The 22,087-nt window shown below is 47.7% G+C and overlaps 1 protein-coding gene across 6 annotated transcripts in view; it reads right to left on the bottom strand.

The window, feature by feature from the left end:
• The window catches only part of ICE1 (interactor of little elongation complex ELL subunit 1), a 964,399-nt gene that overhangs the window by 745,896 nt on the left and 196,416 nt on the right, over positions 1 to 22,087 (bottom strand). For 5 of the 6 annotated variants that reach the window (XM_033929748.1, XM_033929749.1, XM_033929750.1 and 2 more), the window contains one exon: positions 86 to 104. The exons of the other annotated variant lie outside the window; for it this stretch is intronic. In XM_033929748.1, coding sequence (XP_033785639.1) covers positions 86 to 104 — 19 coding nt within the window. The remainder of the gene's footprint in view (positions 1 to 85; positions 105 to 22,087) is intronic. 6 annotated transcript variants of the gene reach the window in all.

Below are 22,087 nucleotides of genomic sequence, written 5' to 3'. Positions count from 1 at the left end.
ACAACTCACTGGAAAGACTCGTATGCCTTTTGGACCAATCAAAGTTACCGTACTAGATACAATCAATAAATAAATGTTCTCTTACCTTTCTGTAATTTGAAGCTGTACACCTTGGTTAAGGAGAATTTCATAAACTGTAATCAGACAGAAGCTTGTCTCAAAGTAAATAAACTGCAAAGAAAGCGTGTCAAATAATGTGAAAACATACAGCATAAATCTGTGAAAAGTCATGACCAAGCATGGTCAGTGTACCATTAAGCAAGACTAGGCATTAGCAATGAACAGTTACAATCAGTACAAAATAATAGGTCTTGGCAGTTGTACAACCTCAAGATAGGTGAGCAATTTTGGAAGTTGTCCTTGTTATCTATCTGAATAAATGGTTCTCAACCAGTGAGTCAGAACACACTGGTGTGTCCTCAACAGATGGAGAGTGTATCACAAAAAATTTGGTGTAGACAGCAATCCTGCGTTTCTTATCTTGTAATCCTCAAAACTGGTCCCTATTTCACCTTCCCCACTACTACCAATAACAAACTGCTGCCTCCAGCCCCAACTGAACACTTGCAGGTCTGCTGTTTGTTATATAGTTTCTGAGTATCATATTTGCAGGTTTTTGTGTTGCTTCACAGTATCTGGCAGTGAAAGGATTTTTGGTTGCTGTTACTGAGGTGACACCAGAATTTGAATATATATTTGTTTTGTTGCATGACACATTAGAAATCTGGGATTGGTGTGTTGAATAAAGCTTTTTGATATGAGATAGGCAAATTCATTTAATGTTCAGTGAGTGACATACATGAACAATATCCAGTGTGTCACTACATGAATAGGGCACCCTAACTGGGGACCCCCTCAAACTGAGTGCTAACCCCATTCTGAAGGCACTCTTAAACTAGACAGAAATGAAGCCAATTGCCTAATCAGCAAGTATAGGGTGTGTTCCCCGAATAAAGTGTAGATTTACAAGAAAAAAGATTAGCAGAGGTAAGAACCTAATTTTTCATTCTTGTACAATTCCACTTTATTCTGGGACCAGTGGGACATAACAGAGCAGTCCCAAAAATTCAGGGTGGGACTGATGAGCCCGCTGCCAACACAGAGGCACCAAAAGCAGCATCCTGCTTGGCCGCCAATCAATCCTATAAAATTTAGTGAATGTATACATGAAGAGCTTTGCAAATCTTATCCAGAGAAACAGCCAACTCTGCCCAAGAGGAGGAAAACTCCTCTGGTTGAATGAGTCCGGACCCCAAAGAGGGGCCTCTTTACAGCTGCCACATAAGCCGCAGAAATGGCAATGCAAATCCACCTAGAAATGGTAGCCCAAGAAGCAGACTTCCCTCTGCGGGCAAGACCCACCAATACAAACAGGTGGTCAAAGAGGCAAAAAACTCATTGGTGACCCCCAAATACCACAAAAAACTTCTGTGCACGTCCAAGGACCACAACACCTGGTCTTGCTCCCGCGAACCAGAGAAAGCAAAAGCAGGAAGCCGGACAGCAATGTTACTTACCGTAACAGTTGTTATCCAGGGACAGCAGGCAGCTATTCTCACTAATGGGTGACGTGATCCAACGGAGCCCTGATGCAGACGCTTCTTTGAAGAAAAGATTGAAGTTTCGAGTCGCCCGCACCACGCATGCGCGAGTGCCTTCCCGCCCAGACCAGGGCACGTCTCCTCAGTTCAGATAGCTAGCAGAGAAGCCAACCCAGGGGAGGTGGGTGGGACGTGAGAAAGCTGCCTGCTGTTCCTGGATAACAACTGTTACAGTAAGGTATTCTCACAGGCAGGCAGGTATTCTCACTAATGGGTGACCTCCAAGCTAACCATAGTGGGATGGTGGGAGAGTTGGCAACTTAGGAGAATAAATTTTGTAATACTGTTTGGCCAAACTGTCCATCCCGTCTGGAGAAAGTATCCAGGCAATAGTGAGAGGTGAAAATATGAACCGAGGACCAAGTGGCAGCTTTACAAATCTCCTCACTCGGTGTCGACCTGAGGAAAGCTACAGAAGCTGCCATAGCTCTGACCTTATGGGCTGTGATTTTTTTTGTCAAGGGGTAATCCAGCCTGGGCATAGCAGAATGAGATGCAAGCCGCCATCCAGTTGGAGATGGTGCGCTTGGAAACGGGGCGTCCCAACTTGTTCGGATCGAAGGAGATGAAAAGTTGAGGAGCAGTTCTGTGAGGTTTGGTGCGTTCTAGGTAGAAAGCCAAAGCATGCTTACAGTCCAGAGTATGAAGAGCAGATTCTCCAGGGTGAGAGTGTGGCTTCGGAAAGAATACTGGTAGAACAATGGATTGGTTAAGATGAAATTCTGAGACCACTTTAGGGAGAAATTTCGGATGGGTGCGGAGAACCACCTTGTCATGATGGAAGACTGTAAAAGGTGGGTCCGCGATCAAAGCTTGGAGCTCACTGACTCGTCGAGCAGAAGTGAGGCCAATGAGAAACACCACTTTCCAAGTGAGATGCTTCAGGTGAGCCTTGTGAAGAGGTTCAAAGGGAAGTTTCATAAGCTGCGAAAGGACGACATTGAGGTCCCAAACTATTGGAGGTGGTTTGAGGGGAGGATTGACATGGAAAAGTCCTTTCATGAATCTGGAAACCACAGGATGAGCTGATAGAGGTTTCCCTTGTAAAAGCTGATGGAAAGCAGCAATTGCACTGAGGTGGACTCGTATGGAGGAAGACGAGTCCAGACTGGGACAGGTGCAAAAGATAGTTCAAAACTGAAGGCAAGGAGGAATGTTGAGGCTCCTGGCACTGAGAGACACACCACACAGAGAATCTAGTCCATTTTTGGTGGTAGCATTGTCTGGTGGCAGTCTTCCTTGAAGCTTCCAAGACTCCCTCACAGGTTGGGAGAACTGTAGAGGGGTTACGTTGAGAGGAACCAAGCTGTCAGGTGTAGAGACTGCAGGTTGGGGTGAAGTAGAGATCCCTGATGCTGTGTAAGCAGAGATGGAAAAAATGGCAGAGTGTATGGCTCCCTGCTGCTGAGTTGAAGTAGAAGGGAGTACCAAGGTTGTCTGGGCCACCGTGGAGCAATCAGGATCATGGTGGCATGGTCTGACTTCAGCTTGACCAGAGTCTTTTGGATGAGAGGGAAGGGAGGAAACGCATATAGAAAGCGATTTGTCCAGTCCAGGAGGAATGCATCTGCCTCGAAGTGCTGAGGGGTGTAGTGTGATGAAGGGGCGTGGAGTTGAGGGTCCACTTGTGAGGTTGTAGAAGACGGCTCAAGCTGTCTGCTAAGGCATTGACCGCCCCCTGAATGTAGACCGTTCTGAGGAAGGTGTTGTTGCGAATTGCCCAATCCCACACTTTCAGAGCTTCCTGGCATAGGGAGGCTGATCCTGTGCCTCCCTGCTTGTTCACATAGTACATGGTGACCTGGTTGTCTGTACGAATGAGGACCACCTGGTCGCAAAGGAGATGTTGAAAAGTCTGGAGCGCGTTGAAGATCGCCCTGAGTTCTAGAAAATTGATGTGGCACTTGCGGTCCGTGCTGGTCCAGTGACCCGTCCAGATGAGCCCCCCAAGCATAGGTCGACGAGTTGGTCTTGAGGACTTTCTGATGGCGGGGGGTTTGGAACAACAAGCCTCTGGAGAGATTGGAGGAAAGCATCCACCAGCGAAGAGACTGTTGTAGAGCAGGAGTGACCTGGATGTGGTGAGTCAGAGGGTCGGACGTCTGGGACCATTGAGACGCCAAGGTCCACTGAGGCATCCTGAGGTGAAGTCTGGCAAATGGTGTCACATGCACTGTAGAGGCCATGTGGCCCAGCAGGACCATCATCTGTCTCGCCGAGATGGAAGGGTGAGTGGCAGAGGTGAAGAAGAGCCTCTATGCGTGGGGGAGGGAGGAATGCTCAGAGATGGGTAGTATCCAGGATTGCCCCGATGAAAGGAAGAGACTGGGAGGGTTGTAAGTGGGATTTCGTGAAGTTGATTTCAAATCCCAGATGTTGTAGTAACCAAACTGTCTTCTGGGTCGCGAGCCCCTGGATGTGGAATCCTTGATGAGCCAGTTGTCCAGGTAAGGGAACACCTGGAGGCCGTGGTTCCTGAGTGCTGGGGCTACCACTACCAGGCACTTGGTGAAGACTCTGGGGGATGAGGCCAGGCCGAAGGGGAGTAGTCAGTACTGAAGATGAAGGTGTCCCACCCAGAATCTGAGGAATTGGTGTGAGGCCGGATGGATGGGGATGTGAGTGTAGGCCTCTTTCAGATCCAGAGAGCATAACCAGTCGTTCTGCTCAATGAGGGGGTACAGGGATGCCAAGGTCAGCATTCAAAACTTTTCTTTGACCAGGAACTTGTTGAGCATCCTGAGGTCCAAGATGGGCCGCAGATCGCCCGTCTTCTTTGGCACAAGGAAGAACCGGGAATAAAATCCTTTGTTCTGTTGGTCCCGAGGGACCGGTTTGACCACCCCGAGCTGCAGCAAGGCCTGGGCTTCCAAAAGAAGGAGGGTGGTCTGTGTCAAGTTGGAAGGATACTCTCTTGGAGGATGCTCCGAAGGAACCTGGTGGAATTGCAGGGAGTATCCTTTCCTGACGATGGATAGGATCCAGAGGTCGGTGGTGATGGTCGCCCATCGATGGAAAAAGTGGTGGATGCGACCTCCGATAGGTGGAGCTGAAGAAGGTGGAACGACGGAGGTTATGCTCTCTTTGAGACAGTCAAAAGGGCTGAGGTGTTTTAGGCACAGCAGGAGGTAAAGGCTTTTGCTGATATTTCTGCGGGTGCTGCCTCTTCACAGGTTGTCGAATGGGGGGAGCCTGTTTCGGAGGGTAACGCCACTGGTAGATCAGTGGTGGGCGTGAATGACGAGGAGGAGCAGGCCTGGGCTTCGGACGCATTGTGGACTGGAATGACTTCTCATGGTCCGAGATCTTGGTTACCGCCTTGATGGACTCATCAAAGAGGTCGGTGCCAGCGCATGGAACATTGGCAAGCCTGTCCTGGAGGTTGGGATTCATGTCGATTGTCCTCATGCACGCAAGCCGGCGCATAGCCACCGCACATGCCACGGCCCGAGCCGCGAGCTCAAAGGCGACGTAGGACTGCATAAGCTGGACCCGAAGCTGGGATAACGAGGCCAGCGCCTCCTGGTACTCGAACTATGCCCTAGTATCCACGTAGGGCGTGAACTTCTGGAGTACGGACAAGAGGAACCTCCAGATATATTGTGAAGTGGAAGTTGTAATTCAGGACTCTCGAGGCCATCATGGAGTTCTGGTAGACTCTCCTGCCGAACAGGTCCATGGTCTTTCCCTCTCTACCAGGTGGGATGGAGGCATAGACCTGGGAGGGGTGGGACCGCTTCAGTGAGGACTCCACTAGCAGGGATTGATGAGAGAGCTGAGAGCCGTCGAATCCCTTACGATGAACAGTGCGATATCTGGTGTCCAGCTTACCCTGTACCGTGGGGATCAAATACGGTGTCTCGAGGCACCGTGCAAAGGTCTGGTCCAATAGCTTGTGTAAGGGAAGCTTTAGGGACTCCGCCGGTGGTTGAGGGAGGCGCATAGTCTCCAGGTATTCTTTTTTTTTTTTTCCCTGTGTTCAGGGCCGACAGACCACCGTTCCTGCTCTTCTGCAGGCAAAGGAAGGAGGAAGAAGGCTTCCATTTTGTCTCTCCTTCCTCAGCCCAACTCTGCAGCACAGCATGACATCGGGCCTGACTCCGCCCACCGGCTCACTTTTCTTCTTTTGCCCTGTGTTCAGGGCCGACAGACCACCGTTCCTGCTCTTCTGCAGGCAAAGGAAGGAGGAAAAAGGCTTCCATTTTGTCCCTCCTTCCTCAGCCCGACTCTGCAGCACAGCGTGATATCCGGCCTGACTCCGCCCATCGGCTCACTCTTCTTCTTTTGCCCTGTGTTCAGGGCTGACAGACCACCGTTCCTGCTCTCACAGCTCTCCCCTGTTTAACCCTCCCAACCCGGATTCCGGCCGATGCCAATTTTATTACTCTTGTTTAGTGCCAAATTTTATTATTGTCTATGCTCTTGTTTAGATGCCAAATTCTATTACTGTCTATGCTTTTGCTTAGTGCCAAACTGTATTATTGCCAAAGGTTTACCAGTATTCACTTTTGTTGCCCCTATTTCCCCCCCTCCCCCCAGCACATCCTTGGGCTACACACAAACCTTGGCTGCGCATTCTTTCCTGTTAGTCATCTATTGCCCAAGCCTCTCCATTTTAAGCTCCATATGAAAAGTGTCTAGCTGCTAATTGCTTTCACCGCTAAGGCTCCTCCTCTGATTTACCCCTTTAAAAAAACCCTCTCTTCCCTACTCTTGGCTCTTACTCTCAGCCAGCCTAATTAAGCCTCCCGCTCCTCCCTTAGCCCCTGCCGCAGACTCTCACGCACCAATCCACCTAGTCCTATCCCCACCATGAATCCATCCTTCTGGTTCCTTCTCCTCCTACTCAGCTCACCTCTCTATACTTCCCTCTGTCTGAAGCCTCCCTCTCCCAATCTACTCGACTCCGCAAACACCAATAACATCTGCCCTGGCCTCAGAATCCCCACACTGATACGCACCAGAAATCCCCCTTTTAAGAAAAACCCCCAAAAAGTCAACCAGCTGCCTCTGACTCTCTCACCCCAGTCCCAACACTTTATTGCAATGCCAGATCTGCATGTAACAAGACCCAAATCTTGAAGGACCTTCTAGACGAGCTCGACCCTGGATTCCTGTGCATCACGGATCGCCAAAGACGATCTATTCACACCAAACGAACTCCTCCCCCCCCGGTTATCAAGGTCTCTTCTCTCCCAGATCCAACTGAAAAGGAGGAGGACTGGCACTCCTCTATAAATCTTTCTTTGAGGTCCAGCTCCTCGAGAAGGACACTCACGCCTCTCTAGAATATATGCTTGCTTCAGTCAATGATGAACTCCGCACTCACCCATTGGGCATATTGTTACTATACCGCCCACCTACCCCTTGGAACAACTCCTCCAATCTCATCTTTGAGGCCATAACAAATGCCTTTCTTAAATTTCAAAGACTATTGATCGTTGGTGATATTAATCTCCACCTTGACGATACCACCAGCAAGGACACGATTGAATTTAACAATTTCCTTACCTCTCTAGGTTTCCCCTCACCTACCTCTTTCTCCAACCCACGAAAAGGGCCACACACTAGACTTCACCACTTTCCTCGATCTTACCGCCTTCAAAACTTCAACCGATGGCACTCGTTGGGAACAAGTCCCTTGGTCTAACCACTTCTTAGGGGTTACCTGTCTCCCCATTTTCATGTCACTCCTTGAATCCCCATCCCGCTCCTCCCATTCCATAACCTTCCGCAAAAAAACTTTGAGCGATCTATTCTGGTCCAAATTCCTCAACCAACTCTCCTCCAATCCTAAGCCTACAGACTCCGAATCCTACTGGCGCAACTGGATCTCCCTCTCCGAATCCATCTACCATTCCCTTGCTCCAATATCCACTAAAACCATCTCCTACCCCCGAAAGGCCCCCTGGTATCTACCGCTTCACAGAGAACTGAAACAGAAATGTCGCGCTCTGGAGCGCAAATGGAAAAAATCTAAATCCCCTTCAGATAGACAGACCTGGAGGGTCAATATCAAACTCTACAATTCAACACTAAAAAAAGCCAGGAAGAACTTCTTCGGAGATAAGATCTCCAGATCCAACAACCAGATCAGTGCGTTGTTTAACATTTGGCGCTCCTTAACTACAAAAAAGGACCCATCCTTGCTCCCCTCGTCCCTATCAGCCGATGCCATAGCAAAATTCTTAAATGAAAAGGTTACCACCCTAAGATGCTCCTTCCCTCCTACAGTCTCCTACAACTCCCTGGCCTCTACTGACCTCAACCCTATCCTACCTGTCTCCAGTCCCATTCCAGCTGACAGATCCTGGACCATCTTTGAGCTTGTTTCCGAATCGCAAGTTTCCAAACTCTGTCTCAAACTAAAAACTTGCAGGTGCACCTTGGATCCTTTCCCCACCTACCTATTTGAGAATATCTCTACACAGGCCATCACTTCCCTCACCAAACTTATAAACTCTGCCCTAACATCAGGCCTTTTCTCCTCCGAAATGGGACATATTGCACTGACCCCCCTACTGAAAAAGACCGACCTTGACCCCTCCATACCATCCAATTACCGCCCAATAGCAAACATCCCTCTCCTAACCAAGATGTTAGAATCTATCATATCCACTCAACTCTCATCCTACCTAGAAAGATTCTCTATTCTCCTACCCCACCAATTCGGCTTCAGACCCAACTTCAGCACCGAATCCCTATTGGCCTCACTAATTTCCAAGGTGCAACAACTCCATTCCCGAAATAAATTCGCTGTTCTTTTACAATTCGACCTCTCCGCAGCTTTCGACGTCGTCCATCATGATATCCTAATCTTCCAACTCTCCGAAATAGGCTTAAGCTCCACAGTCCTAGATTGGTTCTCGAAATTCCTACGTTTCCGCTCCTACACTGTTAACATAAACGGCACCTCATCCTCCCCCTGGAAGCCGATATATGGAGTCCCGCAAGGCTCACCCTCTCTCCTATCCTTTTCAACATCTACATGTCCTCTCTGAAACTCCTCCACCTATCCCCCCTAGAAACTCTCTACACCTATGCTGATGACATCCTCATCCTCCTCGAGACAGACTCGAACCTCACTAACCTCACTGAGAACATATCCGCATGTATAATGAACCTCCAATCCTGGGCCCAATCTGTACAAATGAAACTGAATGAGTCCAAAACAAAATTACTTTGGCTCGGCCCAATATTAGATCATTTACCCTCCTCCATCCCTTTATCCTCCGGCCCCACTCTTCAGCTCGAGTTTTCAAGCAAAGTCCTGGGCATCATCATAGACTCCTCTTTTTTTTTTATTTTTAACTTGTTGAATCGCTTAATTTAAATTGCTAAGCGATTTACAGATAAAAAAATAGGTACAACAGATTAATTATAAAAGAATACATAAATTTAACACATTATCATACAGAATAATAAATAAAGTCATACAAACTAACAGACACATGGGGAAAGAAAGGGTAGAACTACAATCGTATATATCTTTTCTTCAATGACCACCTCAAATCCTTGGTAAAAAAAATGCTTCTTTAGCCTTCATATGCTGAGGAAAGTGAGATCCTGCTTTCATCATTCTCACTTCGCCGTCCTTGTTCAATCCACCATCCTCTCTAGACTGGATTATTGCAACTCCATCTTTATAAGCCTAACTAAGAAAAACCTCCACAGACTTCAGCTAATTCAGAACGCCGCGGCTAAGCTTATTTTTGCAAAAGGCAAGTTCGACCATGTCTCTCCACTCCTGTCCAAGCTCCACTGGCTTCCAGTACACTCCAGAGTCCTCTTTAAATGTGCCTGCTTAGCCTTCAAGATTCTACACGGCATCCTTCCTCCCATTATTCAACTCCTTTGGAACTCCTCTAACCCTAACTCCACTAGATCTTCCCAAAAACTGAAACTATCATTCCCTTCTACAAAAGGTATATCCCGCACAGGAAAACTAGGAACATTCCTCCCCTTTAGAACCACAGAACTCTGGAACAACCTCACATTCCCGCTCAGAAATTCAAACTCCCTCCAATTCTTCCGCAAACACCTGAAAACTTGGTTCTTTTCAAAAATCTAACACCTCCTGCTCTCTAGGACTCTTTCTTCTTGTTCCTTTCCTATAATCCTTCATTGGAGTTCCTTTCTTCCTAACTCTGTAAACCATGCCGAGCTCTACGCTTGTGGAGATGGCGCGGTATACAAACCTAAGGTTTAGTTTAGACCCCGTATCCAGGGGGATGTCCAAGTCATCAGCCATCTGTCGAAGGAACAAGGAGAAGGACAGTTGGTTGGCCGTTGCCGGGCCTCGAGATGGGCTCGAAGAGGTCAAGGCCTCCGGATCCATTGGGGACAGGGATCGAGACGGTGAGAAGGATCCCACTGTGTCCTCGAGCTCCGGCATCGGTGGAGTAGTGGTCGGTGGTGAATACTCCAAGTATGCTTGCTTTCGATGAGGCGAGGCCTGCCTGGACGAGTGCCTCGATCGGTGATGCGGGCTGTGCCGCGAGGCCGGCCTCAATGGGCAAGGCGAGTAGGTCTTCGCTGAGGCCCCCAGGTAGTGGATGGGGCTGGAAGCGGTCGATCGAAGCAGGGGTGGGTGCCGTAGAGGCTCGAACCCCGTCGGGGTGATCGGCTCCAATGGAGGCACTCGCAAAGACTCTGCTCCTTGCATCGAGTGAATCGGTTCCAACGGAGGCACTCGCAAAGACTCTGCTCCTTGCATCGAGTGAATCGGTTCCAACGGAGGCACTCGCAAAGACTCTGCTCCTTGCATCGAGTGAATCGGTTCCAATGGAGGCACTCGCAAAGACTCTGCTCCTTGCATCGAGTGAATCGGTTCCAACGGAGGCACTCGCAAAGACTCTGCTCCTTGCATCGAGTGCATCAGTTCCAATGGAGGCATAGGCAAAGACTCTGCTCCTTGTGATGCATGCGTTGTTGCCAAACCAGACACTCGCAGAGACTCTGCTCCCTGTTGAGAGTGTGTTCCCCGCTGAGGCACTGAAGGGGGCTCGACCGCACGGGAGGCCTCCACGTGCCCAGGCTGGATTTGGGTAAGAAGCTGAGGCGCCATCGTGGTAAAGAGCTCGATGAATTGCTTCTGTGGCATGGTCTGGAACGAGGCCAGCAAGGATGGATCCGCATCTGAAATGGGACCACCTGCGCGGGCCTCGCACTCCCTCGGAGCAGTTTGTGAGTGCTTGGACTTCGAGGCCTTGGGCACTTTTAACATTACTGAGGGAATTGGCTGCTGGGCTACCTGACTTGAGGAGGTTGAGGAAGGCATCGCAGCAGGCGCTGGTGTCTGAGGCGGGCTTGATGAGACTCGGCGCCACAGAGGTGGTAGGCTGTGGAGTTGCAGATGATCTCGAAGGCAAAGGTCCCTTCATGGTCGACGGCTCCGTTGAGGACTCCATGAACAGCGATTCCCACAAAACGCAACGGCGCTTGAAAGCACGTGCAGTGAATGTAGAGCAAGGCCGGCACGATTTCAGAAGATGTTCAGGCCCGAGACACCAAACACAGCGTCGATGATGGTCCGTTAGCGAAATCGCGCGCTGGCACTTGTCACACTTTTTAAAACCGGTGATAGGCCGGGATATAGGCCAAAAAAGCTCTGCCGCAAGATCGAAGCCACGGGGCTGTGGCCACGTGGCCTGCCCGGTCGAACGGAACAAAGAAATTTTTTATTTTTATTTTTTAAAACAATAAAACCCAATGAAAATCAGCGATTAAGATCAAATAAAACCAAAACCGCGGACTTAGAAGGCACAAGTGAAGAAAACTGCGCAGAGAGTCGAAGACGGACTTCTCGGCTCCGCGGAAAAGTAAGAACTGAGGAGACGCGCCCTGGTCTGGGCGACACTCGCGCATGCGCGGTGCGGTCGACTCGAAACTTCAAATTTTTCTTCAAAGAAGCGTCCGCATCGGGGCTCCATTGGATCACGTCACCCATTAGTGAGAATACCTGCCTGCTTGTCCTGGGATAATTCCTAATTCACATGATTATTTCTGATTCAGAAGCATCACCACTGAATCCATAATCTGCAGAAAAGGATCCCTGCAGGAGAGGGCCTGCAGCTCTGAAACCCTGTGGGTTGAGGTAACAGCCACCAGGAAGACCATCTTGAGAGTGAGATCCATCAGAGTTGCCTGCTCTAGAGGCTCATACAGAGGGCGAGCAAGAAAGCAAAGAACCAGATTAAGGTTCCAGATCGGACAGGGAAGGTGCAAGGGAGGCCTGAGCCGCAATGCTCCCTGCAGAAAACGAACCACATCTGGATGGACTGCCAATGAGCCCCTCAGGGAAGGAGGGCCTATCCACAAAATCCCAACAATATGTACCCGGAGCAAAGCTACTGCTAGACCTTTCTTCAGGCCTGCCTGCCTCAGGGTGCACCAGGCCTGGTAACACCTCCAAGCCTTTGCATACGCTGCCACTGGGGACTTCCGCTTGCTGTGAAGCAACATGGTGATCACCACTGAAGAATAGCCCTAGCTAGTCAAGGCCATAAGACCAAAGTGGTCCGAATCTTGCATCGCAATTGGACCCTGTGAGAGAAGGTGAAAATGACAAGGGACCCTGAGCCCCCGATCCTGCTGGAGCCAAACCAAATCGGCATACCACAGCCACCTTGGCCAATCGGGTGCCACCAAAATCACCAGACTCTCATGGGCCACTATATGCCTCATCAGATGCCCTATCATGAGCCACGGAAGGGACATAAAGGGCCCTGGGGCCAGGACTGAACCAGAGCATCCAGGTTTTCATTTCAAGCCTCTCGCCGATGACTGAAGAAACGATCGGCTTTCTTGTTGGCCGCTGTCACCATGAGGTCAAACGTGGGACATCCCCCAATGATCCACTATGCAATCGAATGTTCTTCGAGAGTGACCACTCTCTGGGGTCCAATGTCTGATGACTGAGAAAGTCTGCTTGGACGTTGTCCACTTCTGCCATGTATGCCACAAACAGCACCATGAGATGGCTGTCCACTTACCAAAAGAGCAGCTGAGCCTCCACGCTGAGAGGGACTCTTTGTGCTCTCCTGGTGATTGACATAAGCCACTATTGTGGCATTGTGAAAGCCACAGATGGGTCAACAATGGAAATGACTTTCGAAGAGAAGAAAGGTCAGCTGAATCACCCGCAATTCCAGTTGATTGATCAACTACTTGCGCTCTGAGGGAGTCCACCGGCCCTGAATAGAGACAGACATTGCATTGCGTCCCATCCTTTGAGACTAGCTTCTCTCGACAAGATCACCCAGTCCGAGATCTGACGTGAAGATCCAGGGACAACAAAAGAGTTTGCAACCACTATGCTAGATTGTTGCATGCTACCGTTGTCCAGATCAGGGGTGCATGTAACGAGTCCCGTTGTGAATTCCAGCGTGAAAGCAGGGCATCCTGTAGCGGACGCAGGCAGGCTCTGGCCCAAAGACCCACATCAATCAATGCCACTATAGTACCCAGAACCTGGAGATACTGCCAAGCCGTCAGGACTGGAGTGGCCAGAAGGTCCGATAACCTGCTGAAGCTTCTCCTGACGGAACACAGGCAAAGATACTTTATTCTGACCCGTGTGAAACCAAACTCCCAGGTACTCCAAATCCTGGGTGTACTCGAGGTGACTCTTTCTGAAGCTGATCACCCAACCCAGACGTTGCAGCAACTGTACCACTTGATGGACAGCCTGACGCTCCTCGGACAGAGGGCACTCTAATCAACCAGTCATCTAGATATGAGTGAACCAGGACACCCATGGAGCGCAGATGGGCCACCACAACCACCAAAGGGTAGTGCTCCAAACTGAAAATATCGCCCCAGAACATGGAATCGCAGGTACTTCAGGTGGGCCAGCAAAATGGGAATGTGGAGATACGCCTCCGTCAAATCCAGGGAAAGTCCCCCAACACCACCGATGTGATCACTGAGCAACCGTCTCCATGTGGAATCAAGGGACTTTCAGGGCTGCATTGACCAACTTAAGGTCTAGAATTGGTCTCCAATCATTGGATCCTCTCAAGTTTCAAGTTTTTATTTGTATTTGATGAATCGCTTATTCGGGTTGCTAAGCGATTTACAATTACATAAAATGATGTTATTTACTTTAAACAAGGTAGCTTTGGACTTACAAATCAAAGACAGACACGAAACAAGAGGGATAGAGGGGCAAAGTTACATGTTCGTGGTTTAAGAAAAAAAAGGTTAAAGCTAGGAAAAAACAATAGGATGGGTAGAAGACTGAGCCAAAAATCTTCGTCTAAAATTAGATATTAAATGCGGCTTTAAAAAGATAACTTTTAAGTAGTTTTTTTAAAATGGTTAAGGTATTTTTCCTCTCTAATATACTGGGGAAGGGAGTTCCACAGCTGGGAGGCCATTACTGAGAACATATCCTGTCTTCTAATACCTATGATTTTCAATGAAGGGACCGTTAGGAGATTTTGTGATGATGAACAAACAATGAAGTATATCAAATATCTCCCAGAGCCCGAGTCTCACTCCGGCAAGGGTTCTATGGCCACGATATCCAAAAGTCTGTGAACAGTGGCCTGTACCCAAACCACCTTCTAGGGGCGGCTGGCAGGGTAATCCAGAAAATACTCGGTCAGAGGACAGAGAAACTCCAATTTGTAATCATCTCGGAGAACTTCAGAACCCAGCGATCGGAGGTGATGGCCTCCCATTCTGCCAAAAAAGCCAATAACCGCCCCCTGATGCGCAAAGGAGACAGTGGCCTGGTGTCAGAACTGTTTCTTGGCAGCAGCCACTGATCAACTTGCCTCAGCAAGACCCACCAAAGCATGGTCTGGCAGACGAGAAACGATGACCTGTGGAACAGCATGAGGATAGCTGAGAACACCAAAAGGGATGAAAATTAGAATGCCCATAACTCCTACAAGGGCGGGACCTACTCCCAGGCAACATCTTGAGTTTACAATCCTGAACACTGGCCATAAGATCACCCAGCCCCTGACCCTTGAAGGGCCACCAGCTCAATCTAGCCTTAGAAGATGAATCAGAATAAGCGCCAAGTTTGGTGAAAACCTTCAAGATGTCGTACAGGGCATCAGCCATGTATAGAGCATGGTGTACAGAGCATCAGCCATGTATCACTCCGGAGATGAGAAAATCCAAATCCTGAAGCACCACAATGTCAGGATCATGGCACAGCTTGGAGTGGCACACACGAGCCACGAAAGAGGTCGTCGCCGCTTTGACCCCAATCATAGCCAAATCAAACAGATGCTTAAGGATAAAATCCACACATCGGTCCTGGGAAACCTTCAGGGCCCCCTCCCCCCATCACTAGAGAGAGATGTACACTTGACATGTGCCACTGAAGAATCCATCTTCGGAGAAGTAAAGCTCTTGTTAAAGCCATCTGCCTTGGGATAAAGCCGCGTCATTGCTCAAGCACATTTCAAGAGACCCTCAGGAGTCTCCCAGATATCTGTAAGAATCTAGACAACATAGGATAATCAGGAAAAGTAGCAGAGACCGGTTATTCCATCTGTAACTTCAATTCCTGCAGAGAATGAGAGATTAAGTCCACAAGGTGTGAGGGTCTGAAAAACCTGTGCACAGTGGTGTCCTCCCCAAAATCATGGGCTCCTTACCAGTCCAGATCCTGGAGATCCACCAGATTTGCCACGTCCATGGCCACCACAGATCTACCCTATGAAAGCAGAGAAATGGAAAGAGTATCTGTCGCAACTGCGGGCACAGCCAACTTACTCCCCGGTACACTCACAGGAAGACAAGAAAAAAGACCCTGGTTCCTTGGAGCAAGGGTCCGTGTGACCGCACAGAAGCCGGTGGAAGAGAAACAGGCAGGGACTTTTTAACTAAGTATGCCAACTTCTGCATCTCAGATTTGGAATGTTTGGAAGATTTATGAGGTTTGTCGCCGGAGCCGCGCTTATGGTTTACCAAAAACGCCTCCAGCGTCTCCCCAGGGCCCCCTGACGCCAATTTTGCAGGAGTCGGGGTATAAGGCGCTTGAAGATTCTCACCAGAGGTCAAAGGCACTGCATTCAAGCAAATCTCGCCCCCCTCACGGGCCCACAGCTCAAATGGAACACAGCTGTGCAACCAACAGCCATCCACCGCAAATGAGGAATGAATCCATCCCATCCTGCCCTAGGGAGGTCATCTATGTGGTTTTCTTTCAAAAATGAAGCTGGGAAGTATGAAAAATAACTTTAAAATCAAATCTGTAAAAATCCAAAATGGCCAATAAGGCCCTGTTTTGACTAAAAATAGCCCAGGAAAACCAGAGAACCCTCAAAAACAGAGATTTTAGGATTTTAGGTGGGGGGCATAGGACATGCAGAGAAACCACCTAAAACCCCCTTATTTAAAGACCCCCCAAAAAATCTCTGGTTCAAGCTGTTAGCTTGCTCTCATATAACCATGTGCTCCCAGGAAAAACAGAAACATTTTACTGGCTATGTTGAATGAGAGAAACTGCATGCAAAGCTGAACAAGCTTACAGGGAGATCCTTTGCCTCAGTGAACTGGAAATTCAGATTTCAAGTCTTCTGACTACCCCACCAGCCTGATCACCTCTGCTGGACACCTCCGCCATCTGTGGACACATTGCGCAAACACCAGGCAGAGGGAAGCAGTCTGGCTCTGATCTCAGTCGTGCCTCCATGAAACCATCTCAACCTGCGCTACACCAACTAGCGGATGAACCGCACTAAAAACGGGAAACAAACAAAATCCAAAAATAAAAAATAGCGATTTGGGGTCTGGGTAGGTGGGGACCTGGACCATACCCTCTGAAACTGTGAAAAACGATTTCAAAAAGTTTAACAAGCCACTCCTGAAGTTCCCATAGGAAATAATGGATGTTTTACTCACAGTTTCAGCAGTGCCAGCCTGTCAGCAGTAGTGCAGCCTGATTCGCCAATTCAAATCGATTCACCGATTCACTTCAGTGAATCAATTCGTTTTCTTAAAAAAATGGGCTTGCCAATTTAGTAACCAACCCTCCTCCCTGGATACATTCAGGCCTCCTAAAGCAGGAGCAGCAGCACTTTGGAAGCGAAAAGCCTGTCTTAAGAGCTGCCTCTTGCTTGCCATCCATTGCCGCTGCTGCTCCTGCTTTAGGAGGCCCAATTTCAGAGCTTATGGTTGGGCGGGGGTGGTTTGGTCGGAAAGTGCTGCATAAGGGCATAGGCGCCAATCCGGCTTCCGCTCAAACCACAGCATGGAAATGGTCTTAGCCGCCCTAACCAATTACCTCCTCCAATTATTCTCACTGGGCAAAAGCGCCCTAGTACTCCAATTCGACCTAACATAGTAACATAGTAGATGATGGCAGATAAAGACCCGAATGGTCCATCCAGTCTGCCCAACCTGATTCAATTTAAATTTTTTTTTTTTTTTTCTTCTTAGCTATTTCTGGGCAAGAACCCAAAGCTTTACCTGGTACTGTGCTTGAGTTCCAACTGCCGAAATCTCTGTTAAGACTTACTCCAGCCCATCTACACCCTCCCAGCCATTGAAGCCCTCCCCTGTCCATCCTCCACCAAACGGCCATACACAGACACAGACCGTACAAGTCTGCCCAGTAACTGGCCTAGTTCAATATTTAATATTATTTTCTGATTCTAAATCTTCTGTGTTCATCCCACGCTTCTTTGAACTCAGTCACAGTTTTACTCTCCACCACCTCTCTCGGGAGCGCATTCCAGGCATCCACCACCCTCTCCGTAAAGTAGAATTTCCTAACATTGCCCCTGAATCTACCACCCCTCAACCTCAAATTATGTCCTCTGGTTTTACCATTTTCCTTTCTCTGGAAAAGATTTTGTTCTACGTTAATACCCTTTAAGTATTTGAACATCTGAATCATATCTCCCCTGTCCCTCCTTTCCTCTAGGGTATACATATTCAGGGCTTCCAGTCTCTCCTCATACGTCTTCTGGCGCAAGCCTCCTATCATTTTCGTCGCCCTCCTCTGGACCGCCTCAAGTCTTCTTACGTCTTTCGCCAGATACGGTCTCCAAAACTGAACACAATACTCCAAGTGGGGCCTCACCAATGACCTGTACAGGGGCATCAACACCTTCTTCCTTCTACTGACTACGCCTCTCTTTATACAGCCCAGAATCCTTCTGGCAGCAGCCACTGCCTTGTCACACTGTTTTTTCATCTTTAGATCTTCGGACACTATCACCCCAAGGTCCCTCTCCCCGTCCGTGCATATCAGCTTCTCTCCTCCCAGCATATACAGTTCCTTCCTATTATTAATCCCCAAATGCATTACTCTGCATTTCTTTGCATTGAATTTTAGTTGCCAGGCATTAGACCATTCCTCTAACTTTTGCAGATCCTTTTTCATATTTTCCACTCCCTCTTCGGTGTCTACTCTATTACAAATCTTGGTATCATCTGCAAAAAGGCACACTTTTCCTTCTAACCCTTCAGCAATGTCACTTACATACATATTGAACAGGATTGGCCCCAGCACCGAACCCTGAGGGACTCCACTAGTCACCTTTCCTTCCTTCGAGTGACTTCCATTAACCACCACCCTCTGGCGTCTGTCCGACAGCCAGTTTCTGACCCAGTTCACCACTTTGGGTCCTAACTTCAGCCCTTCAAGTTTGTTCAACAGCCTCCTATGAGGAACTGTATCAAAGGCTTTGCTGAAATCCAAGTAAATTACATCTAGCATATGTCCTCGATCCAACTCTCTGGTCACCCAATCAAAAAATTCAATCAGGTTCGTTTGGCACGATTTACCTTTTGTAAAGCCATGCTGCCTCGGATCCTGTAACCCATTAGATTCAAGGAAGTACACAATCCTTTCTTTCAACAAAACTTCCATTATTTTTCCAACAACTGAAATGAGGCTCACCGGCCTGTAGTTTCCTGCTTCATCCCTGTGACCACTTTTATGAATAGGGACCACATCCGCTCTCCTCCAATCCCCAGGAATCACTCCCGTCTCCAGAGATTTGTTGAACAAGTCTTTAATAGGACTCGCCAGAACCTCTCTGAGCTCCCTTAGTATCCTGGGATGGATCCCGTCTGGTCCCATCGCTTTGTCCACCTTCAGTTTTTCAAGTTGCTCATAAACACCCTCCTCCGTGAACGGCGCAGAATCTACTCCATTTTCTCGTGTAACTTTGTCAGACAATCTCGGTCCTTCTCCAGGATTTTCTTCTGTGAACACAGAACAGAAGTATTTGTTTAGCACATTTGCTTTCTCCTCATCACTCTCCACATATTTGTTCCCAGTATCTTTTAGCCTAGCAATTCCATTTTTTATCTTCCTCCTTTCACTAATATATCTGAAAAAATTTTTATCTCCCTTTTTTACATTTTTAGCCATTTGTTCTTCCGCCTGTGCCTTCGCCAAACGTATCTCTCTCTTGGCTTCTTTCAGTTTCACCCTGTAGTCCTTTCTGCTCTCCTCTTCTTGGGTTTTTTTATATTTCATGAACGCCAACTCTTTCGCCTTTATTTTCTCAGCCACTAGGTTGGAGAACCATATCGGCTTCCTTTTTCTCTTGTTTTTATTGATTTTCTTCACATAAAGGTCCGTAGCCATTTTTATCGCTCCTTTCAGCTTAGACCACTGTCTTTCCACTTCTCTTATGTCCTCCCATCCTAACAGCTCTTTCTTCAGGTACTTTCCCATTGCATTAAAGTCCGTACGTTTGAAATCTAGGACTTTAAGTATCATGTGGCCGCTCTCCACTTTAGCCGTTATATCAAACCAAACCGTTTGATGATCGCTACTACCCAGGTGAGCACCTACTCGAACATTAGAGATACTCTCTCCATTTGTGAGGACCAGATCCAATATCGCTTTTTCCCTTGTGGGTTCCGTCACCATTTGTCTGAGCAGAGCCTCTTGAAAGGCATCCACAATCTCCCTACTTCTTTCCGATTCCGCAGACGGAACATTCCAGTCCGCATCCGGCAGGTTGAAATCTCCCAACAGCAGAACCTCCTCTTTCCTTCCAAACTTTTGGATATCCACAATCAGATCCTTATCAATTTGCTGCGATTGAGTCGGAGGTCTGTAGACTACACCCACGTAGATAGAAGTTCCATCTTCTCTTTTCAGAGCAATCCATATCGCTTCTTCCTCTCCCCAGGTCCCTTGCATTTCGGTCGCTTGGATATTGATCTTTACATAGAGAGCTACTCCTCCACCTTTATGACCATCTCTGTCCTTCCTAAAAAGATTATATCCCGGTATGTTTGCATCCCATCCATGTGATTCACTGAACCATGTCTCTGTGATAGCAACAATATCTAGATCTGCCTCTAATATCAGGGCTTGCAGATCATGAACTTTGTTGCTTAGACTGCGAGCATTTGTGGTCATCGCTTTCCAGCTATTTTTCAGCGATAATCTCCTTTTTCGTATGGATTTTTGTGTCGTTTCACTTTCCGTTGCAATACTAAGAAATGAGTTGCTGATATTGCTTATGTTGCAGCCTTTACTACTATCACATCTTTTCTTTTGCCGGGAGTGGTCTCTATAATTGTCCTTCGTACATACACCACCCCCACCTTCTAGTTTAAATGCCTAGAAAAATATTGTCTAAATTTCTCTGCAAGGTTTCTTTTTCCTGCTGTAGTAATATGTAGCCCATCAGTGCAATATAGCTTCTTGTGCTAAGCAGCGCTTTCGATCTGGTCGACCACGATATCATGCTCCACTGCCTGGACTCCATCGGCATCTCCGGCCAAGTACTACACTGGTTCTCATGCTTCCTAACTAACCGTACTTATCAGGTCCACAGCAATGGAACCTTCTCCCATCAATGGCGTAATTCCTGCGGAATCCCACAAGGCTCCCCACTATCCCCCTCCCTCTTTAACATCTACTTGGCACCTCTTGCACGGACACTAGACGTCTTAAACCTTAAATCATTCATTTACGCCGATGACATCACCATCATCATCCCCCTAACTTCATTCACCCAACAGACGGAACAACTCACATCCTCCATCCTCACCAAGTTAGAACTATGGACCTCACAATTTAAATTAAAATTGAACACTGAAAAAACCAAAATCTTCCTGGCAAGCCCTACCCAAAAAATAATAAACACCTCCATGAAACTGAACGGCCTAGATTATCCTATCAACCCCTCCATAAAAATACTCGGAGTCATCCTAGACAGATGCTTAACCTTCGAAGACCATACCAGTGCCCAGGTCAAAAAATGCTTATTGTCTAGAATGTATAGGTAACTTGACCGAATATGTATCGTCTAAAATGTAAATGTAACATTAACGAAATTGTAACTTCGCTGTAAATGTACAGTCTCTTCATCTGTTAACCGCATAAACTTTCAAGGTAATGCGGTATACAAGAATAAAGTTATTATTATTATTACCCAAGTACCCCAATATTTTGGGGGCATTACCCTCGGCCTCACAGCTTCACCTGACACCGAGACTGCTCACCCACGGAGAACTTATCTGCATTGGGGTGCTATTAGAGGAGACTTATTTGCCTTGGATAGCAGTGCTCATTTTACAGCTAGAGCCAGGAGACATCGGGAGCTGAGTTCCTACGGGCATCTGAGGAGACAGCTACATCGACGTCATCCAGGTCCTTCACTCGTGAATGAAAAGGACACCGAGACTGCGGTGCCCGGCTGCAGGGCGTGGTCAAAGGGGCGTGCCCTAAGGGGCAGGTCATGCCCCTTGGGAGCCCCTTGGAGACACTGGGAGACAGTGGGAAACAGTGAGTTATATAACTGTTTGTATTATTATTTATCATGGGCAAAAGAAAGGGGAAAGCCAAGGTCTCTACACCTATTATAACGGGTCCCATAGATAAGCATTTCATGACAACCAATGTCTCGGGCCATAGCCGAGGTGCCGACTCTCTATCAGGAGCATCTTTGAGTCCCCTAGAAAGAACTCCGCCTCCTCCACTTATAAGTACTGTTGGTTTGGAACCTAAGAATGGTTCCAGTTCTCAACTTGTGGGAGTACCTGACCAACAAGTATCTTCTCCATTAGTTTATGGAGAGATACCTAAAGCCTTATCCTTTCAGGATGAGGCTATGTCTGTCAGAAAAACCCAGGAAGAGCCACAGGAAGTTTCCTTGAAAGATTTATGGCATATTAATACCAGAGTGGAGGGTTTATTGAGGTCAGTAATGGATCAGAATGTTAAATTTTCACAGGATGTTGTTAGTAAGATGGAAAATGTTGATTCCAATTTGAAGATTATTGAAAAACGGGTTAAAATAACAGAGTCTCAAGTGGCTACACTCCAAGCCGTATCTTCAACAGCTGTTAAAGATTTTCACATTACTCACTTAAAATTTGAGAAAATGGAAAATAGTTTAAGGGCAAAAAATCTACGTTTGGTCAATTTTCCCAAAACACAATTATTGTCTCCAGAAATATTAATTCGGAAATATTTTAAAGAAGTATTGGGATTGGCAAACGCAGAGGAATTGCCCTTAACAAATTTATATTATATTCCACAG

Source organism: Geotrypetes seraphini, chromosome 2 (genome assembly GCF_902459505.1).
Source record: "Geotrypetes seraphini chromosome 2, aGeoSer1.1, whole genome shotgun sequence".
Classification (NCBI taxonomy): Eukaryota; Metazoa; Chordata; class Amphibia; order Gymnophiona; family Dermophiidae; genus Geotrypetes; species Geotrypetes seraphini.
This window is presented reverse-complemented; position numbering and strand designations above follow the sequence as displayed.